This window comes from Sturnira hondurensis, unplaced genomic scaffold (genome assembly GCF_014824575.4).
Source record: "Sturnira hondurensis isolate 20B ecotype Veracruz unplaced genomic scaffold, ASM1482457v3 Scaffold0020237, whole genome shotgun sequence".
Taxonomy (NCBI): Eukaryota; Metazoa; Chordata; class Mammalia; order Chiroptera; family Phyllostomidae; genus Sturnira; species Sturnira hondurensis.
Window position 1 is genome coordinate 8,816,170 of NW_028092868.1, and position 26,014 is coordinate 8,842,183.

The following is a 26,014-nucleotide window of genomic DNA, read 5'->3' on the forward strand; positions in this document are numbered from 1 at the left end:
CATTATCTTTACCCCTCCAACAGTCCTGCAAAGTTACACCCTATAGATCAGTCCTGGGAAGTGTAGGCCAAGTATAATACTACTACTACTACTACTAATAATAATAATAATAGCTAACACGAGTGAGTCTTCCTGCTATGCTAGGCTGTAGTCTAAAAACTGTATACATGCTACTTCTTCAATCCTAACAAGAGCTCCATTTTGCAGATGAGAAAACTGAGGCACAGAGAGGTTTAACAGATGCTCAAGATCACATAGTCTGCAAGTGACCGAGCCTGGAATGTTTGTGGCCCATAGTGTGAGTGCATAGCTATTTCACTCCACTCCACCAAATGGCAAGGTTTAATCATGGGTGGATGACTCCAAAGCCCCGCTTACCGCAGGACAAACACTGTAGAAGATTATAAAACAAAATACGTATAATAAGGGCCATGCACGTTGGTGCACTTAAGACAAAATGAACACGTGCTCCTGGGGCAGTGGCTGCTGTCTTGTTCTCACACCACCAACTCCTAAGACCTGACTCTGAATCTCTGCAGTCACCACATGGACCTGGATGCCACCTCGTCCCAAAGCCAGGGGAGATGCTCAGCCACCTCCCGACAGGGAGAATGGGCTACCGTGTATGGCACACGTCAGCCACGAGCCCCCATTCGTAGAGCATGGAATAAATTAAGTTGGGGCCAGCATTCAAATATTTTTTGGAAGAGCAGAATAGCCAAGGAGTGCATCCTATACTAACAAGGGTGTTATTATGTTGTGAAACTTGTGTTTCAGTTATGTGCGCATGTGGACACACACATGTGTGTGATATGATGTGCATACAATACACTATAAAATGATTTCTTACTATGGAGTGTAGTCAAGATTTGAAAGCCACCGGGCCAATTCTTTAAGTAAAGAAAAAATGCTTGCCGAATTAAAAGGCTTCACATTTGGTTTTGAATCTGCTGGACACCTGTCACTTACTCCCATCGGGTTTTTATTTCAATCTATGAGAGGCACTATTTTATCGAGAATGAATCCAAAAGAGGAAATCTAAGGCCAGAGTCTAATGCTTCCTAACCAAAAAGCACTCTATGGTTTGTTTACACAGTCCTGGGTCAGTGAGCCAAGGCTGCAATATGTAAAAGATTAAATGAACAAAACGAACTTCTACTACCTTTGCGGCCATCAGATTCCGCAAAGCAGAAGCCGGATTCACGAAAGAATAAACAAGGCTGCTGCAGCTGACAGCCGAGTATCTCAGGGAACTCTCTAATCTTCTCAGCAGACATAAGAAGAGACTCAGATGAAATGAAATTCCGTTTATTCAAGACTTTTCTCCCCAAGCTTAGTCCGTTCTCCTGGGCTGAGAGAATGCAAATATCCTCCACATTTCTATTCCTAATTTTACAAAGAATATCACCCAGCACAGCACTGGAAGGAATTCAAAGTCCTCACGTCAACAGAATGATTTCCCAGGCTCTTCATCAAATATTACCATGAGCTACAAGGGATTTTTTTTTCAGAGGCAGGAGGAATGGAGACTGTTACTTTTGTTTTGTTTTTTAACTAAGGCTGACTCAAAATTTGACTTTTTAACTTAGAATTTGTATTTCCACATTTGATGTAGGAGATGTAAGTCGGGGTCTAGGTGGATGAAGTCACTTCTGACAATTAGATGTCCAAAGGGCTCCGAGAGCCCTCGGAGAGGGTGGGAAGATGGGAAGAAACACTGTAACCTGGCAGCGGTTTCCAGATCTTGGCTACAAGCAAGCCTCTTGTGGGAAGCCTCCTGAGGACCACGCAGACATATTCCTCACCAGAGCCCTGAGATCTTGACTGAATATTTCTGAGGTGCAGCCCAGGAGCCCGGACTTCTTCCGAGTAAGTGATTAACTGGTTGGAATTCAGTTGTTCTTAACCCTGGCTGTGTGTTGGAAATGTGAAATGTTTTTAGAATAGCAGGTGCCTGGGTCCCTCCATCAGAGAGGCCAACATTCTTGGTCTGGGGTAGGCACAGCCTCCCGGTGTTTCTAAAACAGCCCTGAGCTGATTTCAGTCTCAGGTAGAGTTGAGAACCCCTGGTGTGGATGAGGATGGGGCAGACCTGGTTTATCAAAGCCAGGGGACTCATACCTGGACAGGCTTCCCCTGGTAGACCTGGGGGACCGGGGGGACCAGGGAGCCCCACAGCCCCCATTTCTCCACAGTGGCCAGGGAGGCCTGGATCTCCCGGAGGGCCTGCCAAAAATAATGACACTTGTAAACACAAATAAACGAATGCCTACATTATGAAGTCCACGCGCAACTACCTTTTGTGAGGCTTGCTGAAATACAACTAGGAGACCACTTTTTCAGTTTCTCCCCACATTTTAAATCTTACATCTTAGGTCCGGGCCCTTCATCTGCCCTTCACTGCTCTGCAGATGCGTGAACTTGGAGCAGCGCTGTCTGTCACCGACTGAGGCCCCTCCTGTCTTGGAGGCCCCATCTGGGTAGGTCTTATTCAAATGGCTTTATACGTATTTTAACAGGTAAAAAAAAACCTTACTTTCTGAAAGGTGACAGGATCAAAGTGCCAGCATGCAGTTTACACACTAAAATAAAATTTGATGTCTTCTGTTGATAGGGACGAACCAAGATGCACATCCCTACCTGCACCCTGTATAATTACATGTTCACATTAAAGTTCATAGAGTTAACCTGCCTAAGGGGAAAACCATGGAAATCTGGGCCCAAGTCTTCTGTCAGGGCCACCGAAACCCCATTCACAAGTAATTAATGGAGGAACTGAATGAAGCACAGACCTTTGAGTGGAGGAGGTGGAGTCATCAAAATCCCCGGTGGTCCTGGGGGCCCACGGTCTCCAGTATCCCCCTGAAATCATTGGCTTTTCTTAGAAATATTAATATTTTTCTCATGTTGCCTAGCAATAAATAAATGTTAGAAGAACCAAGAATATATTCGTATAAGAAATAAGACTGTAGACTGACAAGAGAGATGAATAGTTCATGGAGTTCTAGGAAAAACAGACTTTCTACCTATAAGCAGTAATAAATAACCACCTGGCAAAGTTGCCTCGAAAGAAAAAAAATGTTGTTAACATCGATAAAGTTATTCCATACTCATAAATTCAATACCTCGGAAACCACGAAGGGTTCATAAATATACCATGAGCGTTAACGTCTAACTTGACACTCGAAGACAAATGGTTTTACTCACTCACAAGACCTGAAGCTACATTTGATTTTAGCAGCAGGTATGTCCCCCCTTCACTGTGTCCCCTTACTACCATGATTGGTCCTGGGCCAGTGCTGAATGTGAGGTCACACAGGTTGCAAACGAAAGAAAATATTCAGTGCTGGTAACAGCCAAGAGCTCTCCCGGTTCCCTCTGTTTTTAATCATGATGCTATTTGATCCCCATGGAATTCTTTAAACTTTCATTATTATTCACCTTCAAAAGGAGCAGTGCTCAAATGTAAAATGTAATCGTTACCACAGGCAATAAAATAATACATACAAAATTAACTCTGTCTCTTTCAAAAGTTACATTTTGAATCATTCTTTGAACTATTTTAAAAAATATGTTGGATGACATAAGAGCTGTGGAATTTTGTCAGGCAACACTCAAAGGGGTTCACTTTTGTACCTTTGTACCCGGAAGTCCAGGTGGCCCGGGGATTCCAGGATATCCTTTTTCCCCCTATAAGTAACCAGAAATATACCTTCTATTAAAAAATGTCATTTTTAAATTACAAAATTAAACTGAATTAGACAATTATCTTATTCTCATTTTGTTTGAACAACACGTGCTCGCAGAGATTCTGTGCAAAATCTTAACCTCTTAAAGCTGCTTTGGGGGTTGTAGGAGTTTCACGCTTTAGTTTTTGTGCCCACAGCTAAGTCACATGACTCGCAAAGCCAATGGGTCTCCCTCTCCAATGACTGCGTGCATGTTTGCCCGAGCTGGCAGAGCCTTTGAGTGACACTCAATTGCATTTACTAATTAAAATGTATTTATTATCTCCCTATGGTGAACATTTATTTACCTTTAATCCTGGAAAACCTGGAGATCCATAGGAGCCGGGCTCACCCTAAATTCACAGAAATCAGTACCAACAGAATTAAATCAAAATGCATGCACCAGTTCAAGGAATCGTATTTCATGTTATGAAATTGCTCCATGGACATTTAATCTTATCTTCAAAGGTAGTTGAATAAATGGATATAAATATAGATTCCATTTCTTTGTAACACTTACTATTTTAATTGGTCTTTAGTCTTATTTTTTAAAAATGTATGCCCTCACTATGCTTTAAATTGAGAACATATTTTTTATGGGTATTATTCTTCCATTTTAGTATATCTAACTTAAGGCTTGCACGGGCTAAATATCTTCAAAATACAGCTCCCCTAGAGATGAACAGTTGCTCCGTGTGTGATCGGCAATAATCACCACTGTGGGGTCCAAGGTCATCCCACTCAGTACGAAATCTAGAGCCAGATAAACCCAATGCCCATGCTCACTGGAGTCTGGCCTCCGCAGTCACTCTATGAATGGGGGTCACAAAAGTGACATGGGTGGCAATGTCTGGGGTCTGATTCTGTGCTGCTTTTCTACCCCCATACGAGTGTCTTCCTTCATCAAATAGGCTTAAAGGGACAACTGCAAGCTGCTCTCACACCGTCACCAAGCCAGGCAGGGAACGCCCCAGTCCTGTCACTGCTTCCCTCCAACGCTTCTGCCTTCTGCTTGCCTGCTTATCTAGATGATGTCCAGGGAAGGGGTGTTCCGGGACTTTGAGCCCTTACACCGTTCTTGCTGTCAAAAATGTATTGTTCCTATTTGAGATAAGCCCATTTTTAAGCTCTCATGAATGGCAGTCTAGTTTCATGAAACTGTGAGGGAGAACCACCTCCAAACTCAGTGGAGCTAAGGGCGGCAGGAGCATCCTTACCCGAGGGCCTGGGAAGCCAGGAACACCCTTTTCTCCTTTTTCCCCAACGCCAGGTTCTCCCTTTAAGAGATGATAACATTTACAGGGGTTCAAATGACGATGTTGCAGCAATAGAGGATGCAAAGACAAAATGAGAAATAAAAACAATTGCCAGGAAGTTCAGGAAAACCCCACTTTACAGGAGACACACTACTACAGCACAGGTGGCGAACACAAGGCCCGCAGGCCGAATCCGGCCCTCCACCTGGTCCTACTGGCCTGGCACCATGTTTCTACCCAGCGGCAGGGCCCAGCTCCTTGCCCCTAGTGAAGGAGTAGTTACATCCATACAGCCCTAAAATGACATTTGGCCCTTTGAAGGTAATTACAAAATTGATGTGGCCCCCAGGGAAAAGGAATTTGACACCCCATACTGCAGGATGATAGTAAGACAGTGAAAAATTCTAGTAACATATATTAACATTTAAAGCAATGATAAAGAACACACAAAGATGTTTCTTTAGAAATTAAGATAGCGCATCCTACAAGTTTCAAAAGCTACTTCAATAAATTACCTTGGGTCCTGGAGGTCCTGGAGGTCCAGTCATTCCCGGCATTCCTTTTACACCCTAAAAGTCAGAGTGACTGTGATCTGGCTTGTTCCTAGGATTTAACATACTGACTTCCATCTCTTTCAGAAATTGCCTCTTCCAACACCCATTTTACTAATTTTTAAAATAAGAGATTCCTCTGCAACTGTGGCTCATTAGCAACTAAGATCCAAGTGCACTTACGAACCTGACACTGTACAGGCTGCTTCTGTGTGGGAGGTGTAATGGTGTGGGGTCGTGGGGCCACAGGTGGAGGATGACCCCGGAGCCAGGGTCACAGATGTACGCTGGGAAGGCAGACACTGAGAGGAGTGTCTCATTTTGAGCAAAGTGAAATTTAACCCAGTAACTGAAATTCACCCACAGAAGCTGCGTGTGGCATCCATATTATCAGCACTGCAGGCTGACAGACGGGCTGACCTTCGCCAAGAGTCAATTACATGCTCAGCTCTATGCAGCAGTTTCCCTTTCAACTATCAACACCTCAGCCCAGAGGTAACATCTAAAGGACAACTGGACTTCCAGGGGTCTTTTCAGCCCACATGTCAAAATCGGTGTAAATGGGGCACAATTTAGCAGCCCACACTAGGTCTGTGCAAACCTGAAAATGATGGTAGCCTTTTCAAGCCTCCCTTTCAAGTCTGTACAATGGGGCTAATAATAGAGCCAACCTGTTATGATTGCTTTGGGACTCATGCAGTGACACGTGTGGGTGCCCAGTACCTGGCTGGCACACGTGCGTGCTCAGGCAATATCGGCTATGCTATTGTCTCGTGCTTTACCGAAGTAGCGTGGGGATTGGGAAGTACCTTCTCTCCTTTATAGAGACTAGAATCCGGCGGCTGTACCAGTAGGGTGGGTCCGGGAGAACCTTGTTGGCCGACCTCACCCTTAAAAATAAATCAAGATAAGAGGAATGTCATACGAACTTTATTTTGAAATAAAATTTAAAACAAGGAAGACTCTCATTCCTATATTGTGGTGTAATGCTTACAATTCCCTGGGTCATGGATTTAAAATGAAAACCATGGCAAATAGATGGTGTAATTTTAAATATTCATTGTTTTCCATAAGTAATACACACTTATTGCTTAAGATAAGTTTAAAAAATCAACACCCAGAACGAGTGCTACTCTGGGACAGAGTAGATGCCACAGTTTTCGAACTATTGGCCCGCAGTTGTTGAAAGAACTATTCACCAGCTGTTACACGTTCAGGTTTGTTCCAGAGGAGCTGCCATTTTGAAACACTATTGGCTCATCCTCGCTAAGGTTCAGGCTTTGGAGGAAGGGACTGTAGGTGTGAGAGAGGGAGGGAGTGGGGATTGCGTGTTGCTGAATACTGTGGTTCCAGAAATTCATATTTTTATTTATGTGTGCAATTTGGAGTTTTGAGGCAATTATAAAGTTGAGACAAACAAATCAGTCATTAAAATTGCTGCTCCAGATATAATGTATTATCAAAAATGTTCAGTCTCTTTTTGCTTAGGGTGAAGAACATTACACAAATTAACTTGAATTTAGTGCCTCATTTGGTCAGAACTGTTGCTTTATAGTCGAGGGTATTGGTGCCCTAATAATCCAGCAAAGGAAAAAGTCTCAGCCACAAAACCAGGCAGCAATGAGGCAATGAACCGCCCCCACAACCGCAGCAGGACATGAACTTTAACATCCGCCCCTCCGTGCCCAAGGGGGTTCTTACCGGGTCTCCCATTTGCCCCTTTACTCCCACGCCAGGATTACCCTGGGAAAGAAAAAAAATAAGTTAATCTAATTGCTTCTGAATATAAAGAAATAATTCCAAGCAGGGCTTCTGGGTAAGCAACTGCTTGGAGTTTGTTTACCAAATGTTCTGGGAAGTGTAGTGAGAGGAAAGACACCACCCTAACAAACATCAGTGGTCATTATTTCATGGTACCTGCACTTGACTGGCATATTTCACCCGTGGCTGCCTACCTTCACACCTGGACTCCCAGGATGGCCCGGAGGTCCCTAAATCAACAGCAAAAACACACAAATAACATTATCAGTCAAGAAACCAGAACGTGTCTTTGTTGGTTGTTCCAGGCTCCTCTTCAGGAAACCCTTCCTTTTCAAACAGCCATGATGGTCGCCCTGTCAGAGTGGGGTAGGACTGCTTGTTACCTGCTTTGCCCCTGCTGGGAGGGGGCCGTGCTTCTAGGGCACGGTGAGCTGATTCATCAGGTGACGCTCTCTGAGACCCCACCTGTGCCTGACCCAAGATGGAAATTTTGCTTTTCTTGCTTTGTTTAGATGTTAGGCCTGGGATTTTAGAGGGGTGTGAGTGGGGCTGTACTTACTGGTGCCCCTGGCTCTCCTGGGTAGCCCATGGGGCCTACGGGTCCTCTAGCGCCCCTTGATCCCTAAACAGAAGACAATTCAGTTCATTTGTTACCCCCAACCGTAATCAGTGTTCACAGCGAGAGCTGCATGTAATGCCAAGTGGATATAAACGTCCAAAGAAGTCACAGTCCCGGCATGTCTGCCCACTGGAGCATCGTCCCAGCAGCCCGACCTGGGCCGTGGGCACAGTGCTAGGAGCGTGGCCAGAGGGCCCAGCAGGTGCGACGAACTCCCACCTTAGTTTTAAATTAAGCGCCAGAGATCAATCTACTTACTTACGAATAAATTTTATAAGAGCAAAAGCAGAGGACAAAGAAACTGGTTACTAGCTACTCCTAAATTCTATATGTGTTATAACTTTGTTATGCAACAGGGTGCTTCTTAAACATTAATATTAATTTAATTAATATGAAAACATGAATGTATTTATACTCCTTCATACATTTTAAGCATGCTCTGATGATCAGATCCATGTGAATAGAAATGCTGTCCCTAGTTCAAGACCTAGATGGTTCAGCCACGAACAATTTTCCGTCATGGGTAAGTTATGGCGTAATTACACACAGGTTCGGGAGGACGGGCCACCACTGCAGAGAGAGGCTTCCTGTTCTCCCCCTGACTCTGCCCAGGTCACAGGATTTCCGACTATGCTGCGGAACTGCCCTCTCTAGGAGGATGAATCCGTGTTTGACGGGGACATCGAGGATTACGTGGAACGGAGCTTCCAGAGCAGTAAGGAAACCAACTTGCCTACAGCCAGAAGTTACCCAGCAAAATTATAGGTCCACCCCTGGGAGGCAAAATTGATCTGAGTGCTAATCTTGTAAACACTGGTAAATTAGAAAGGCTAATCTAATCATTGAATTACCAATTCCAGGGAGAGGAAAATGGGGCAAAACCTAAAATATCACACACAAGGACAGATTCAGCAGGCAAAATCGTTTCTGCGTGATACACAGGGTGGGGCAAAAGCAGTTTTGCGGTTGTATGTGTGGAAAACACTGAGTTTACTCTTGTGTTATTATCTATTAATCATTGTATTATTTTTCCATACAAACAAGTTAAAATGGACATTTGCTCCCCCTCCCATGTATGAAGTTTGCAGGCAAACTTCCCTTCCTGACTACCAAGTGACTCCATGCCCCTGAGCAACACCGAAGGATCCTTACAAGACGGAAGGGGAAAGGGCACCAGACGCGCGTGGAGACCCCGCACAGCCTGGCCTCCCGGTGTGCAACCCACGCAGCCGCACCAGCTTTCCCGCTTGACTCAATGCTCTGCTGTCACCGTCTCGAGTGTCTTAATCGTCAACAAGGGACCCACATTGTCACTTTGCACTGGGTGGGCCCTGCAAATGCTGTAGCTGGCCCTGCTGGGATACAAACCGGTAGGCTCTCTGGGGTCACACAGAAGCGCATGCCTGCTCAGACTTACTGGTACGCCGGGAGGTCCTGGGTCCCCTCTGTCACCCTGCAATAACGACACATTGCTTTAGAAGAACAGCATCATTTCCTGAAACACACGTGACGTGAGAGTAGGGGCACACGCACAGGAGTTGTCTGGACTAGCGAGCAGCTGTTCAGTCTGTCAGCGTTGAAGAGACGAGTGTGGAGGGCTCTGTGGCTTGACCCCGGGCCCCCGGGCCTGGGCCCAGATTCTGCTTCTAATCAGCTGAGACAGGGGAAGCCGTGAACACGTGGAATCAAGGTGAGATTTCATCTTCCAATTTATAGTATTCTAAATCCTCAACCTAACAGTCCTGACTCATCAGTTTCACTGTCTTGGGTCCGGTCCCCAGACCCTGTCTCCCTTCACAGGCCCCCTGCTCCTTTCGTCCTTCTGGCTGTCGATGTAGAGGGGATTGTTGTGTGGGAACACACTCCACCGCCTCTGTGCAGAGCTACCAATCTGTGACTCCGCCCTGAGGCTCCGCCTCCTCGAAAGGATCAAAGGGCGAACATTCTCTAGAATGCAGGCTCATTTTTAAAAATGTAAAATACAACACATAGTAAAATATGCACGAGGTAAAAGTTGCATCTTCACTATTTGTAAGTGTGCGGTTCTGTGGCATTAAGTATCTGCACCGTTCAACCATCACCACCGTCCACCTCCGGAGCTTTTCCATCTTCCCCCGTGTGAACCGTACCCCTGAAAAACAAACTCCCCATCCCCCTCTCCAAGCCCCTGGCAAAAACCATTCTCCTTTCTTGTCTTTATGAATCTGCATACTCCAGAAACTTCTTGTAAATGGAATCACACCCTGGCCCCTCTGTGACTGGCTCATTTCACTTAGCACAGTGACCTCAGGTCCATCGATGCCGTCACATGTGTCAGAATCCCCTCGTTTTTAAAGACTGAGTGACGTTCCATTGGGTGTACAACCCACGTTCTATTCATCCATGCACAGCTCAGGGGACACGTGGGTTGCTTCCATTTTTGGCTATTGTGAACAGTACTGCTATGAACTTGGGTATCCAAATACCTATTTTTTAGTCTCTGCCTTCATTGCTTTTGGATATATACCAGAAGTAGAATTCCTGGGTTGTACATTAATTACACATTTAATTTTTTGAAGAATTGCCATACCATCTTCCACAGCAGCTACACCAAATACATTCTCACCAGCAATGCACAATGGCTCCAATTTTACCACACACTTGCCGACACGTGTTATTCTTCATTTTTTAAATAATAACCATCCAACTGTGTGTCAAGCGAATATAAGCTCTCAAGACCATTGTTTCTCCAAGGCTTTTAATCCTGTTTCTCCTTAAGATGATGAATTCTCTATATCTACCTTCCCTTCCCCCTGACCTGTTCTCTCTTACACAATTATAAAAAATACTCCCCATAACAAAATGTACGGCAAGTTACAGTTTACAGTATGCTGCACCATAAATTATTATAGCAGACCATCAGTGCTGAGAAGAAAACAGGATAGCTGTCACACTTCAATTTTCTTTTACAAACAAGGAAACCGGCTCAGAGAGGTCACGGGGTCAAAGCCACGGCAGGAAGCAGGGGCCAGTTCCTTCCTTCTAAAGCACCACGTGGGCTCCTGAGGTGGCCCCACTTTTGATACTGAGTTTACTAATAGATCCTTTAGGCCCTTAACAAAAGCATCATTGTCGCTGTCTAACAAGTATAAACAGGCACAGATGCCACAAACACATAGTGTGAGCTCACTAAAGGGACTGACACTCAGGGGTACCTACTCCGGGTGGCAAGGGACCTGGGGCCTAGCAGAAGCAATCCAGAACTAGTCCTACCTAATGGTTGTAGGATATTCTACCTGACAACAAATGACCACGTCTTAAAAATGTACCGTGTCTCTCTTCTTCATCTATTACCCTTCTGCCTATCCATGGCCACTCACATTACAGAGATGAGGTGGTCATTCAAGAGTGTGTTTCTAAACATCCGTGTGTTATTCTCTGCTATAAACATAAATCACTTAATTTACCGAGGACAGTGCTATGAGGTCCCCGTAGTTTACACGTTCACTAGCGATGACTTCTATTACACGGGGGTACCGGTATTAATATTACATTTTAATTACAAATACGTGAGTACTTCTCAACGGGGAACAATTTTCTTTCCAGGGGACATTAGGTGATTCTGAGATACTGTGTGCACAGGGGCTGCTACTGCCTTCTAAGGGGCAGTGGCCAGAGATGCTGTTTAACATCTTGCAATTCACAGGTCATCCCGCGCACAAATGACCGGCAGGCCCCAAATGTCCGTAGGGCCAAGGTTGCAAAACCCTGAAAGAACTGTATGGTTGCAACTCTGCAAAAACCACTGGGACGTTCAGGAATGTTACAGCAGAACAACTGAAGCCAAGTGCCTCCTCTCGGGAAGGGCGGTGCCCACAGAGGGTCGGGGTGATGATGAGCACCAGTGTGCTCAGGGGACCTTCCGGAGGAATCCTCAGTCCATGTGATTCCTACATGGGTTTTCTTATGTTGAAAAAAATTTATTTTAAACCCACCATGACCACAATGCTTACCTGCATACCTTTGATGGCACCAAAAATGAACACGGAATTTCCTTTTTCTCCAATTTCCCCAGGAAGGCCCTGAAAATAAAATATTCACTTAAAAGATGAGACAAGCATATTACTATTTCAGCATTTTATCTTCCATGTGAGTAATACTGAGTTGCCACATAAAAATTTTACCCCTTTTCACGTATCAGGCTCCTACAGAGGTCATACAGATGTCAAGGTTAATCCCTCTCAGAAGGGCGCCTGACTTGGCCTCCAGTGGGACCTACAAATGGCTTAACGGCACGTTCCCCCATCAGTCTCCTGGAGAAACTGATTAGATTGCCTACACAGGCAGCCCTTGCTTTGCACAGTTCCCCCGTGCATGCATTTCAGTCCCACAGTTCAGGTGCATGGCACGAGTCCTCCAGCTGATGGTTCAAATTTCAGGCACCACTGTGCGTTAACTGAGTAAGTGCATGCAGTACGAACTTCACTGCTGTCTATGGGCCCACAGATCACTCATAAGTAACAGACAGGAAGCACGGTCACCGGCTGATCACATTACTCCTTTCAAAGTCTACGACTGGTCACCGCACATCTGTTAGTTCGCACGCACCCACACGAACAGCAAAGTGTAGAGTTGTGCTAACCCGTATGTCAGTTATAAATCCAACATCATGGCATAAGGACAAATCCCGGAGAGAGAATTAGCCAACAAGGATGCAAACGAAGTGAGGAAATAAAATACCGTAACATTGGAAGGGCAGTTCAAAGAGAACGTAAATGGAGCAACAGAAGAAATAACTGAGCGTGGACCCTGCTGTCATCTGAGCCAGAAGAACTAGTTAAGACAACGTATTGACCTTAGAAAGAGGGAAGTGGTTGTGACCAAAAGGATGAAGATGAGCCAGAGAAAGGGACATAGAGAGAAAATTGCACTCAAAGAAACTCTTAGAAATATTTCTCAACATGGAAGCTGACCCAAACTTAGAAAAGAATATGATGGCCAAAGCACAGAAAACACACTTCACGTTACGAGTTTCACGACGAGAAGACCAGCACCATTCAAACTACATGTGATAAGTTTTTGCTTTAATTCTCCATGTGTCTAATGTTTTAAATGACAGGGTACTGAACATTACGGTTTTTTTTAAAGTTTCCCTACATATTTATAACGACAAAAAATCATCTTCAAAGTTTTAACAACACATTTTAAAGGACATGGGACAGTGCTCTTTATTCCCTGGTGTGTTAAGCTCGCTCTGTGCAGTTTCAGCTCACGTGACCACTTCAGGCCTCACCCTGCAGAACACAGTGAGGGCTGCTGGCCTGTGAGTCCAAGGGAAGAGAGCTGCCCCATCAAGGGACCACGATGGTCCTGCGGGCAGGACTCCAGGCTGCTCTCCTGAATATGGACAGGCACTCAGGAGAGTGTGGCTGGACCCAAGGGAAGATCTGGGAAACACGCACTGACCAGACTGCGCCTGAGCCAAGTGTGGAAACATTTGGTGGGTGAGAAGCGGAGTACTGACGATGAAAGCTGGCTATTGTGCTTACGCAACAGCCCCAGAAAGGTGTGAGTGTGGAAATTCCTCCTGAGTCCTGCGTTCAGAGCAAACCCACCAGAGTCGGGAGCAAAAGGGAGACTCACGGGAAAACAGGAGGACTCTGGGGGTGAGGGTGAGAACATCTTTTAGAGGGAAACTCGGAAAGGTGTTTCATTAGGGAAGTGGAAGGGCTGAAAAATAGTCACAGACAGTCAGTTCTGGAAGGCCAAATCATCTCCAATCTTTGTGTGAGAACAGAAAAAAAGGGAGAAAGGAAATGTGAGGGGTAGAGGAAAGGGTACTTCTAACTGAAGTTATGTTCAAATGAAAGTCTAAAATTCTGAAGGGAAAAAATACCTAAGAGCCGTCAAGTGTTCTCAGGTGCTAGATATTGTCAACTGGTTTCTGGACATCCATTCCAATCCCCTTCCGTGTATCTATTGCATTATGGGCACTAGAAAGTGAAGAACGACATTTCCCAGACCTCTTTGCTGCTGGCTATGAATTCGGTTCCACCTCAGGGAGGCGCTTAGGAAACCTGGAGGGCAGAGTATGGGGACATCCTGTTTCTGGTACTGCAGACAATGCCACGCAGCAAGGCAGACACCTGCATGCTTGTGGGTGTCCCCACGTGGGGACGACAGCGCAGCTTCCTGGCTTCTGGCTGTCTCAGGGAAGTGTGAACCTTTGAAATCAGCAGTCCCATCGCGGCCCCTGAGTTCCACTCCTCCCACCCTTAAAACAGTGTCCATGCCCTGTACGAAGGCCCTTTCTGTTGGAAATACCTAGAGGCATTTACTCATGGGTCTGCAGTGAACCCCGAATGATAAGCAACATAAGCTTTGCCAACAGGCCCCCCTGATCCCTGTCACACCGGCCAGGAGCATCTTAATGGTATATAATCAGGTCATCTCGATTCCTTCCTTAAAACCATCCGTAGCTTTCATGTGGCTTGGAAAGGAATACAGCCTCCTTCCACAGTCTGCCAGGCCCCGTGTTCTGGGTCCTGCACCCCTCTCTGCCCGCACCCGCCAGCCACCCTGCCCTGCACACCGGTATTCGCTCTGTTTCCTTGACACTGAGTCTGCCCCCGCCGTGAGCCTTTCATGAAAGGTCCCCACCAGGATGAGCTACTGATTGGGCCTTACTGGAGGGCCTCTGGGACCAGGAGCTCCTCCTTCCCCTGGAAACCCTGGATCGCCTCTGGATCCGTTGTAGCCATCCACGCCAGGTTTGCCTCTGGGTCCAGGAGGCCCTGGGTGTCCCTGCAGGAAACAGAACGAGGAGTGAAGCGTGTGTGTGTTGCGAGAATATTATGACACAAAGATTACGCAATACGGGTACCCAGATTATGGCCATTGTGGTTCACGTGGTGCTTAATTTTGTGAGACTCCCTTCCCCATCTCAAGTGCTGAGCAACACAGCCAAAATCAACAAAAAAATTTTAATATGCCCCTACTTTAAACTCACTCAGTTTGGCGTATTCTGGGAGATTTGAGAAGGAGACCTTTCTTTAAATCCTTAGAAAGACTAATGAATAGTAAAGCCCTCAAAATACATCTTACTTATTTTATTTGGTTTTCAGATTAGAAATGAGAACCTTAAACCCATTTCCAAAGTCAGAACTCACCAGCAAGTAAAAACTTTCGTTATGAGTGTGTATCTATTTCCACAACACCCTACTTGACAGGTACATCTAGCTAAAATTTTGGAATGTTTTTCTCTAACTTATTTGAAAACCTTGCTATTTGAGGAATATATTTCGGTATAAGAGTTACTCTACAAAACTGAAATACAAGCAGTCTTTTTATTCACTGACATGAGAGAATAAAGAATGTTATATATCTATAAATTTATCTATATACTTATATATAGATATAGATACATAAAGGGTTTTGAGAAATGTTTCTTCTGTCTTTAAAAAAGGTGGAGAAAATTTAGGGATACTTACAGGTATACCATCCAAACCTGAAAATCCAGGAACACCAGTCGGACCCTAAAATTCCAGACAATATAACAAACTGTTAAAAGTTACTAAGTTATCAGACTAACAAATTGATCTACTTGAAAACATAAGTAATTAATGCTCATTTCTTTAGAAGACAAAAACCCTTAGCAGTCATTGTTATCTATTTTGTGTAAGAGCCGAAACGCCAACCTTTAAGAATCAGCATTCTGAACGTTTTTTTGTGCTAAGGAAGCCAACGTAGCAGTACCAATTCAGTGAGAATATTCAACACCCCGTAAGCCGGAAATTCAACGTCTCAGAAATATCTATCACCGAGAAACCAATTCTTAAGCGTGAACACAGGTGACCCACAGGACTGTTTTCTCACACTTCTCTACACAAAGTTTGGACAGGGTCTCCAGTGTTCATCAATGGAGAAACTATAGTTCTACCCACTCTACAGCATGTTATACAGTGTTTTTAGAGGGGTAAGTTCAGTCTACACAAACGGATATGGAATGATCTTTAAGCCACATGGTGGGGAAGGGAGGGAGGGAGGGAGGGAGGGGGAGGTTTTTAAGGAACCCTGGAAAGGTACAACTCCTCGGGCCATAATCACGCATCTACATGCACAGAAGAGATCTGGAAACGCACGCTCCTCTGGACAGGGGGAAGGGAAGGAGGGCTGGTTACTGAAGAAGGGGTTAGACTTAATTTATTGTAGTGATCAGGTGGGTGCTCCCGGTGCGTACAAAAACGAACTGGAATAGCAGTGCCGGTAGGAGGTTACTGGGAGCCCTTCCCTCGAGAAGAGGTTTACCTTATCTCCTCTTCCACCTGCTGCTCCAGGGGGGCCCCTGTCCCCTCTCATCCCCTTCTCTCCTGGAATCCCGACGGGTCCCGGAGGTCCTGGTGGTCCAATAGGACCCTGGGGCCCTGGTGCTCCTGGTTGTCCCTAAGAAGGAAGATCGAAAAGGGAGGTGGGCCGATTCGTAAGTAGTGTCTTTAGCAAATACATGGTCACCTGGGCTTACAGGAGACTGGAAAATTAGACACCAGGGAAACTCTAGTACAGAAACACAAATCATCAATTCATCACGAAAATAAGAAACAGCAACACTGCCTGGTTCAACCTGACTTTAAGCATTACAGTAAATTCGAATCACCGCATGTGCACACACTTGTCTATAAACCGACAATAGTTCTCTTACTATCTTCCTTCGGTCAGTGACATGGATCAATCTTGTGCCGTTTCGGGAAGCCAGGAACTTAAAAAGAAGAACCTCCAAGTCTAATTTACCATAATGCTAGCAACACAAGCTAAGGGGAATGGGCGGAGGAGGCTGCCAGAACTTCTGTTCACTTAAAATGGCTCAAGATTCGTGTGGAGGACACATTCCTTCTTGTAGCTGCTTCACTTCTTATTTGTAAGTGTGAAGGAGGCCACCTGTGTCACATTGTATCTATGCAACGTGGCTTTCCTTGAATGAAAAGGTCACCTCTTACTTTAGGTGTAGAAGTTCCACGAGCTCGGTTTCCCCAGGAGCCGGCAGGGGGAGCAAGACGACGAAGTCCCTGCTGCCTGGGCTGGACTCGTGCACCGGATTCACGCTCAGCGACTGCCCCTTCGGAGCCGCCTCACGTCTCCTCGCTCCTTCTGTCCTGGGAGAAGCAAGTCTGGCCTCCCAGGAGCACCCTCCTGTCCCCGCCCCCACCCCCACCCCCCGGCCCCCGCCCCCGCCACTGCTCCCTTCTCTGTCCCAGGCTCCTTTCGTCATTATCAGCATCATCACGACTGTTCATTGAGCATCCATAAAAATACTAAAAGCTTAGAATGTTCAAGGAAGTTTAAATGTATAAAAACGTGTTACAATAAAAGAACAGAAAAGTATAGGATATAATTACGTGGGGGCAAGCCACACGGGGGCATTTTGAGGGCAAATCAATTTATTCCAGAGCGAGCACAAATTCTGAACTACAGTCTGAAAGTAACAATATATAATGGCTTCAGAGGACCTTTCCTACCCACGTTAATTAATCTTACTTAGTTACTTAATTACCTACCGTAAGTTAAAAGTTCCCTTTTTTCCTAAATATAAGGCTTAGGAAATAACTGGTTTTTTTGTTAAGTTTAGGAATTACCTTTTCATCTTCCATGTAATTTATACGAAAACTCCTAAATTATCTTTTGTGAATGCTGTATTGTGTAGAACAACAAAATGCACGTTTGAACACAAAAGGGTAAGTGGGAAAGAGACAGCCAATTAACTGCCTATAAATCTCTGTAATGTGTTTCATTTTAGATCCTCAAGGCTAAGCCCAGCGAGCTAATGGAGAAGAGAAAAAGAGAGGAACGTTTAACACAGAGCAAGAATTTTATGACTCGATTTAGGATAGCCATGTGTCCTGGTCTGAGAAAGCAGCACCTAAAATGCTCCCACAGGGACATAAGTCAAGGATGGTGGTTTGCATTATTAAATTCTTCGTCCCCATCTCCTGCCTCCTCCCCCGCCCCTGGTCTGTCACACTGACTTCCCTGCCATTTCTGAGCAAACTCTGTCCCTCCTCAGACTTCGGTGGTCTGTCCGAGAAGTGTCCCTCCAATCCCTGCAAGTCATGTCTCAATGCCCGCGGTGGCCATGGGAAGACTCCCTGATCTCCTGTCGGCCCCCCACACCCTTCAGAACTGGATGGCTCTCCAACATGCCTCTGTAATAACGCTTCTCACCTGTCCCCGCAATCACCTCCATCCTCCCAACCGCACGGCCACCAGGCCATGAGCTCCTGGAGGGCAGAGGCTAGGTGCCCAAGGCCAGGATAGTGAGAAAGGCAGAGGATAGTAAATACTTAACAAAATAATAGGGTCAGACCCCACCGGCCCACCTCAAGGGAAGTCTTAGTGACAGGAAAAGGAGCTGCTTTCTCGTGTTTCTGAACTGCCATCCCCACAGCCCTGGCTGAAAGTGGTTTTGTAAACCTGATGATGAGACGGAGGAGGAGGGCCCCCCCCCAAAGGGAGCAGTTCACCAGCCCGCCCTGAGCACTAGCCCTGAACACACCTCTGCCTGTGTCCTTTGTTGCTGAAACAGAACAGGGGCCTCGTACACCTTCATTTCAACCATGTTAAACAGCAAATACAACCTGTACTTTGCAATTGGAAAAACTACCATAAAACCCTAAATGCTACATTTCAAAGGATGTTGAAAAACATCATTGTTTGGTTGATATTTAGTGCATTTTTTTCATAGTAACAGGTATTTTATTAAAGGGTAAAAATTTTAAAGAAATACATTAAACTGTATACAACAGTATTAAATCTGTGAGAAAGCTGCTCATGAAAATTTCCCAACTACCAATCTTCAAAATAGTCATTGTTAGCTCGCCAAATTTGAGTAATTAATTTATCCATAACAATGTAGACAATAATTCCATTTCATTAAATTACCTCATTTAAAGGAGGGGTCTGGAAAAAACAACTACAGTTACGGATAGGTAGTTGGCATTACTCATTTACTCACTGTAATAGAATTAACTTCAGAATAAACAGGCATAAGTAACAGGCCCGTAATAGATATATTTGTAACAAAAGAATCATTAAATAATCACGGAAGTTTTTTATTTTTTAAATAATGTTTTTAAAGAAATATTCTGCTCCTAACCACACACCCTTCACCCACAAACAATAATGTGATATACAATTAATTGCTACACTGCATTCAATCCAACAACAACAAAAAAAACGCCCCGTGGAATGACTGGCTTTCACACGTGGTGTCCTGATTTTTTTTCCTACTGTGTACACAGAATTACCTCTGTGATTTATAGCTTTCCGTGACAGACAGTGGAGTCAGAAAATGAATCTCCTGCATCCAGAAATGACAATTGGACACTTGGACACTTCACAGCATGCCATGTGAAGCCACTAGGTCATCTTTCTTTCCTCTGAAAAGCCACTGTGTCATCAGACCAGTAGAGGCACCTCCCTTCTGTGGCCACAGCAGCGCCGGGCTCTGGGGCCAGCTGTGCAAATAAAGGACAGAGGCCATCACGGTGGGCAGAGCATTCCTTTCAGATTCTGTCCGTGTGAATCAGCTACGTCGATCACATTTCTTGAACAGGACTAAGATCGAGTGCTTTTTATTTCACAGCTTGGTAGAAGAAATCAACAGATACGAGAACATGTACATTTTTAAAACCAAATCTTCTATCAGACTTTTGGGCTGCCACTGATCTGCTTGTCCCTGGGGACCAAACGCTGTCCCCAAACAAGGAAGCCTGGGGAAGCAGAGATTCGAATCCATTTCCTGTGACTTCAAAGTTGCCGCTTCCCTCTCCATCCTAGTCATTCCAACCCCCCTGGCCTACAAACCCTCGTATCCACCCTGGAACCCTGAACTCACCTTTTTTTCATTCTTGTTTCATGTCTACTACTGCTCGGATGCCTTAGGGTCAACTTCTTGAGGCCAGGGATCCCCGTTCGCTGCTACTTGAACCTTGGCCACTGCCTTGCGCAGTATAAATTATACACATACTCATGGAATGCTGAATCAATTAAAGACTTTTGTAATTAAAACTAACGAAGCAGCATTCCGCGGCCCCCTTCCTGTTTTTTTGAATGCTTGGCTGTAATGCAAATATACGGCCACTAGGTGACAGGATAACATCACTCACACTCTCCAAAGGGCTCCTGCGGCGCAAATCCTTCCAACTGGAGGACCCCTTCAGGTCCTTCCCTGTCACCGGGGAGACAGCGTCACCGGGGGGAAACAGCTGGAGATCGGACGGGTTATGGAAATAACGGAAGGTGTCACTCCAAGATTACACCGTGTGAGGAGAGTAAACTGTGGTGGCGGACACCCAGGTTCCCTCACTTGTTCACAAGGGAATCGATCAGTCAGTTTAGCCTGGAGTAGCGTTGACTCGGGATTTTCAGGGGTGTCCTTAAGGGACAGTAGTGGAAAGAACACGGCTCAGAACCAGGAGACATGGCCTTGCCGCTGAACAATAAGGTCCCGCTTGGGGCCAAGTGGAAGAGTAGTTTTAAAAATGGCACAATATCAGCCCAACATCATGCACCAGCTGTGGGCACCGAAGGAGGCCGCGTTGCGGGATCCTGGTGGGCTCCCAGAGAGCCAGGTGCCAGCTGACTGTCCCACCTTCCTCCTTGCTCTGGTCTCTCCCCAGTGGCCCTGCGCCCTGCACCCTGCGCCCTGCGCCCTGTGCCCTCTCTGTGTTTTCCTCCTCTTTCTGTTCTCCGCGCTGTTCCCTCTCCGATTCTCCCTGCAGCTCCACAAGGCTGCCCCGGCCTCTTCTCACCTTCTCTTGTGCAAGCTCCTCGGATCCCAGAAGGTCAATTGCATGCCTCGCTGAATAATCACTCCACTTCTCTTCTCAGTCCAGACCTCTGTACTCGCGGATGTGTGCTCACTACCCACCCCCCCCCGCCCCCACACACACACACATGCACTGGTCAGCCACACATCACTGCGAGGGCAGCTGATCACGCCTCACCAGAGTCCGCCCCAGCACCTCTAACACCCACAGCTGACTGCCCCACACAGAGTCCACCCCTCCTCCCTGTCAGTTCTGTCTCCCAAATATTCCCAGCACCCACCCACTTCCCCCACCTCCGCACTCACCCCCTTGCTAAGCCACCATGACCTTGGTTTTCCCTGATAGTGTCTCCCACAGCCTTCCTTATCGCCCAGGACGACCTGGATCTGCTTTTCTAGCCCCATCTCATGCCCTCACCTACTCCGATCCAAACTCTGGAACCACCTGTGGTCCCTCCCATGTGCCAGCCTGTCCCTTTCCCGCTCCAGGGACCAAGCCGAGGCTGTTCTCTCGGCCCAAACACTTGCAGTGGGTTGCACTGTGGTCACAAAAAACCTGTCCACGCCCCGATCCCCAGAACCTGTGGACATTGCCTTACATGCAACAGATGTGATAACGTTGAGGATCTCGAGGAGAGTTTCTCCTGGATGATCCAGGTGGGCCCAGAATGCCACCATCTGAATCCTGGTAAGAGGGACACAGATGAAGATTTGATACAAACACGCAAAGGAGAGGGTGGTGTAAAGACAAAGGCAGAGACCTGACTGATGTGGCCACCAGCTGAGGAATGCGGGCAGCCACCAGAAGCTACAAGAGGCAGGAAACGGTTCTCCCCTATTTCCTGTGGAAGGAGCATGGCAATGCCCTTGATTTTGGACTCCTGCCCCTACATCTTGTGAGTACCATAGTTTACCATGTATAAAGAGCACTTTTTGCCCAAATTTTTGAGGGGAAAAATAAGGATGTGCCTTATACATGGGTAGTGCTAATTCCATACTTATGTGAATATTTTAACTCTTTTATTTATGCTTATGCCTTAGACGTGTAACTCCAGCAAGCAATCACAATATCCGTATGTAAAATAATACTCTGGAATACAATGATTGGTCTTGCTCTAAATACGAATAAATAAATAATTAAATTAAAAACCTCCAAACAAATTTTTTTTGCCTTAAAGTTTGGGCCAAAAACATGGGTGCGCATTACACATGGCAAAATACGGTCAATGAATTTCTGCTGTTTTAAGCCACCAAGTATGTGGCACTCGTTAAGACAGCCTTAGGAACTAACAGGACAGGCCTCTTCCAGGCTGTTGCTGGGTGAGCGCTGACTCCAGCAGGTCGGAGCTGAGGCCGAGCCCCGTGGCTCCTCTGCCCCATCCCACCCCACACTTGCGCCCGTGCGAAACCAAGTTAGGGCACCAGATACGCCCCCAGGGAGCGAGCAAGGATCTTTGTCCTTTGCCCCATGCCTAGAGTATGACTGGCCCTCCGCAGGCAGGCACCCAGAAGTAACAGCTGGAGGGTGACTCTGCTTCCCCTGCTGGGCTCTCAGGTCCAGGCCACAGACACTTTCTTTGGTACCGTCGAGGCCCCGCAGCTCGTCAGATGCCTGGCACCTGCAGCATGGCTAATGGCTGTTTGCTGAATGAGTGACAGAGAAGACTGTAGGGCAGAGCAGTGAAACAATGATCACCTTGGAGACACAGCTCTTTCCCCGTGGATTTCTTAGCAATTTATTGAACATGGTATTTGAAGGGAGAAACACAGGTTCCGGCAAAAATAATGCTCTTTTTATTACAAAGTCTTTTATGACAAAACCAGAAGCATGTGATTCTGTAACATAACAATATCCCACTCAAGAACACCATGTCATTTTAGGTGAAATGTTCTCATCAAAACTATAAATTATTATACCCATACTGTAACAGGGTGCAGCCAAGAAGGGGGCCCCAAATAGGAATTTGTAACGGGGTCCAGAAGAGCTTGGAGATGATCAGCTCCACAGCACCGGGCCACACCTGCCGGGTTGCTGGCGGCCGTGGCCAATTGTGGGCGGAGCCGGAAATGAGGCCGCAGAGGAAGATTGGCGCTGGGATTTAAACGGAGGCATGGCAACCATTTGCTGTCTCTCTCGGGGACCAGGGGTCTTTTCGAGGACCACGCGGCTTTGGAAGTGCTCCCTTTTTGCCCCGTGGATGGCGCCGGGAGCCTGAACCACGGACTTCTACTTCTTTCCTGAGATAAGGTCCCCCGGACTGGGCAGGGGGAGAAGGAAGGACTGTGTGTGTTTGTGGGTGTTCTAAAGGACTTTAGTCTGCATAACTTTCAAATAATCATTCCTTTCCTTTCCTCTGGTATTGAGAGATGTCTTTCCTCTGGTGGTGGGCAATGTAAACCTAGTATGGGGGAGGAACCCCCAGAGAAAAAGGGGGTCTTTCATATCGTTCAGCCCCATCCCCCGGTCTGTTCTGTGACTATACTATTACCGCCCAGACTCGACCAGGTGTTAACTTCTGCCAGGTACGTGTCTTTCCTAAAAACTTTGTAATTCAGCTCTGAACTCATTCTGACAGCTGGTTCCCTTGCACTAGAGAGCGTTCTTCATCACAAATACTGCTTCCCATTTTCCCAAAGACACGCTGCTTTGGGGTGCATCTGTACACAGCCCTTATTTCTGACCAACCAGGCTGCCTCCACTTTGGTAATGACCTTGAACCTCTCGAGTTCAGCACAGTCCCACATTTGCTGAGCTCTGCACTGGCCTGGGCCGGGTTCATTCCGGGTCACAGAAATCAGCAGTCACTGCTGTGCAGTTGAACTCCACGTGAGGAGGCCAAAGGCTCGGCTGCAAATCACCGGCAACTTAATGAGATGACCGCCAGGGGCAAATACTCCAAAATCTACCTTCAGACCCACACAGCAACTAGGATTCCCGGGGGAGGTTCCGTACACCTGGCCCCTTAGGGAAAACTATACGCTATGTTCCATAGCACGGAAGCTTGTTTTCTTGCCTTCGTTCCCCAAAAGGGTTAGATTGAAGGAGAGGGTTTCGCCAGCACACTGAAAGCCATGTCAGTGAGTCGGAGTTCTTCTTCCATTTATAGCTATCAGCTGCTGCTGCTACCACTGTGATTATTAGTAAGCCAAACAGTATAAAATGATAGGCATGTCTCCTCCCTCAGCCTCCCGGGGCCCACGCCCTGCTCAGAAATACTTCCTCAGGCACTTGCAAAAAAAAATAAAAAATCCCATAACTGAAGATTTATGCTCTTCAGTTTTTCAGGTTTGTCACTCTTCAAAAATCAAGGTCAGGACCACTGTCGGGGGAAGCATTTTAACAAGCGACGCCAAAGTCGTACACTGGCCGCTGAATTGAACCAGGACATTTGTTTAATTGCTGGGCCCTGTTTGGGGGGGGGGTTTGTTTTTGGATTTTGAATTTTGATGACTTTACGTGTCAAAAGAATTACACAGTTCCCTATGGTCGCCAAAGTCAACTGTCACATCCTCATTCAGTGACTTGCTGTCCCCTGGTGGCACCTGGGTCTGCCACTTTAGGCAGGGCCGGGGAGTTAGTTCTTGGAGGAAAGGGGGCAAGAAAAAGGAGAAAGCAGAATAAGTCATCTACGAGGTGGCTGACAGACCAAATCTGCCAACATCACAGCTGTCGTTGGAACCCACTCACATCATGGCAGCAGAGCTGACGTATGGGGGCTTCGGGACACGGAATCACTGGGTCCGAACCACTTGTCACACGGCACTAGGACCCAGCTGCGTGAGTGACAGAGACTGGGTTGCAGAATACTGTGTTCTTTTAATAGGGAAATGTTAACGTCAATTCAAATTTCCCAAGTAAATTCCATTTTTACCATGAAAGGCAGGCTCTTGTAGAAGTATGAGGAACAAATGATTGAGATTGCCGAAAAAACACTTGTACACTTTTTAGTGATTTAGCCAAAGAAATGGCTGACTTGTTAATGTGTGATTTTAGTGTTCACACCAAAAATAACTAAGGTCTTAAACTTTAAGCCATTTCACCTTCTTGTCTATAAAACCACGAAATTATAAAGTTGTGTCGACTTAACAGTTGCGATACTCTTTTGAATAGAGACAATAAAAATATATTCTAAAAATACTATCATAAAACATCATTACCACACTAGTCACTAAAGCGGAACTTATCAAAGGCCCCATTCTAGTCCATTAAAGACGCATAATTTTTCCTGCAGGGAGACAACCATCAAAAACATGCAAGTTTCCTCCCCTGAAACTGATCATGAGTAATTTAAAATCCTTCCCAAAGCCACCTCATCACCTCCTTGAAGAGGGATTGTCACCAAGTGTGGGGAAACATTACAACAGTCACAGGATGTGTTGGGAAGCCAAGTACGCAGCTGGCGAGCATGGAAGCCACACTCCCTGTCACAGGACCACAGGCTGCCGGAGCTGGGGGGACACGGCCGCCCTCGGGCACAGAGGGTTAAGCCTCGGTCTCCGCCTCAGCATCCAGGTTTTTCCGGGAGGCCACTGAACCCTTGGGAGGCCCAGGTGCAGCCATGGTCATGTTTGTTGCTGCTGCTCCAAGTGCTTGTTTCTGACCCTACCTCTGAAATTCACGGTGGGGGTTGGACTTTGAGTGATGACCCGTTTAATAGCAGATTTAAAGGCTGGGGGGGCACGGGTGGGAGACGGCTGAGAAAGATGCTCCCCACTAGTTCCATTCCCCTTCTCTGGGATACGACAGGTGTCCCTAGATGCGCACTGCAGCCTGGCCACCAGCCTCCTGGAATGGCAGGAGGCTTCAGGGGGTGGCGTCTACACGGAGCTCCTTTGAGGAGGGCAGGAGAGACAGACGCAGACTGAAAGTGCAGAGGTTTCCAGAAAGGGCCAGAGAAGTGGGGAGATTCAGACGACATTCGGGGGAGAGTGAGGGCCCTGCAGCCGGAGAGGGTCAAAGGGGACGTCACAGTGATTACTGACGAAAACACACATTGAGGCTAGACTGTGGGCCCCCAGCCGTACACTGGTGACACTGAACTTCATTCTGTTGGCACTGGGGGAGCTGCCCTTGGACCTGTCCCAACTCCACATCAAACTGGAGCTTCAGCGTCCAGTTAAAACCCTAGCCTCAGTCATTCCAGGGTGTGGGGCAGCCTGGCTTCCCAACAATTGCTTTAGACACAGCAGTTTTGATTTGGGGCTTGAACAAACTGCTCACTCAGACATTAAGCCATGGGAGAGAACATCATTTCTTTCTTAGGAATGAATGCCTGGCTGTGCTGCTAAGGGGCTGTGCT

General features: G+C 46.5%; 1 protein-coding gene across 5 annotated transcripts in view; it reads right to left on the reverse strand.

Moving 5' to 3' along the window:
* The window catches only part of COL4A4 (collagen type IV alpha 4 chain), a 106,394-nt gene that overhangs the window by 58,456 nt on the left and 21,924 nt on the right, over nt 1-26,014 (reverse strand). For all 5 annotated transcript variants that reach the window (XM_037029271.1, XM_037029272.1, XM_037029270.1 and 2 more), the window contains exons 5-19: nt 16,202-16,336; nt 15,385-15,429; nt 14,582-14,698; nt 11,908-11,976; nt 9,333-9,368; nt 7,856-7,918; nt 7,491-7,526; nt 7,237-7,278; nt 6,345-6,425; nt 5,500-5,553; nt 4,946-5,005; nt 4,037-4,081; nt 3,637-3,690; nt 2,793-2,862; nt 2,122-2,226 (exon numbers count right to left, since the gene is read on the reverse strand). In XM_037029271.1, the coding sequence (XP_036885166.1) occupies nt 2,122-2,226; nt 2,793-2,862; nt 3,637-3,690; nt 4,037-4,081; nt 4,946-5,005; nt 5,500-5,553; nt 6,345-6,425; nt 7,237-7,278; nt 7,491-7,526; nt 7,856-7,918; nt 9,333-9,368; nt 11,908-11,976; nt 14,582-14,698; nt 15,385-15,429; nt 16,202-16,336 (1,012 nt within the window). The remainder of the gene's footprint in view (nt 1-2,121; nt 2,227-2,792; nt 2,863-3,636; nt 3,691-4,036; nt 4,082-4,945; nt 5,006-5,499; nt 5,554-6,344; nt 6,426-7,236; nt 7,279-7,490; nt 7,527-7,855; nt 7,919-9,332; nt 9,369-11,907; nt 11,977-14,581; nt 14,699-15,384; nt 15,430-16,201; nt 16,337-26,014) is intronic.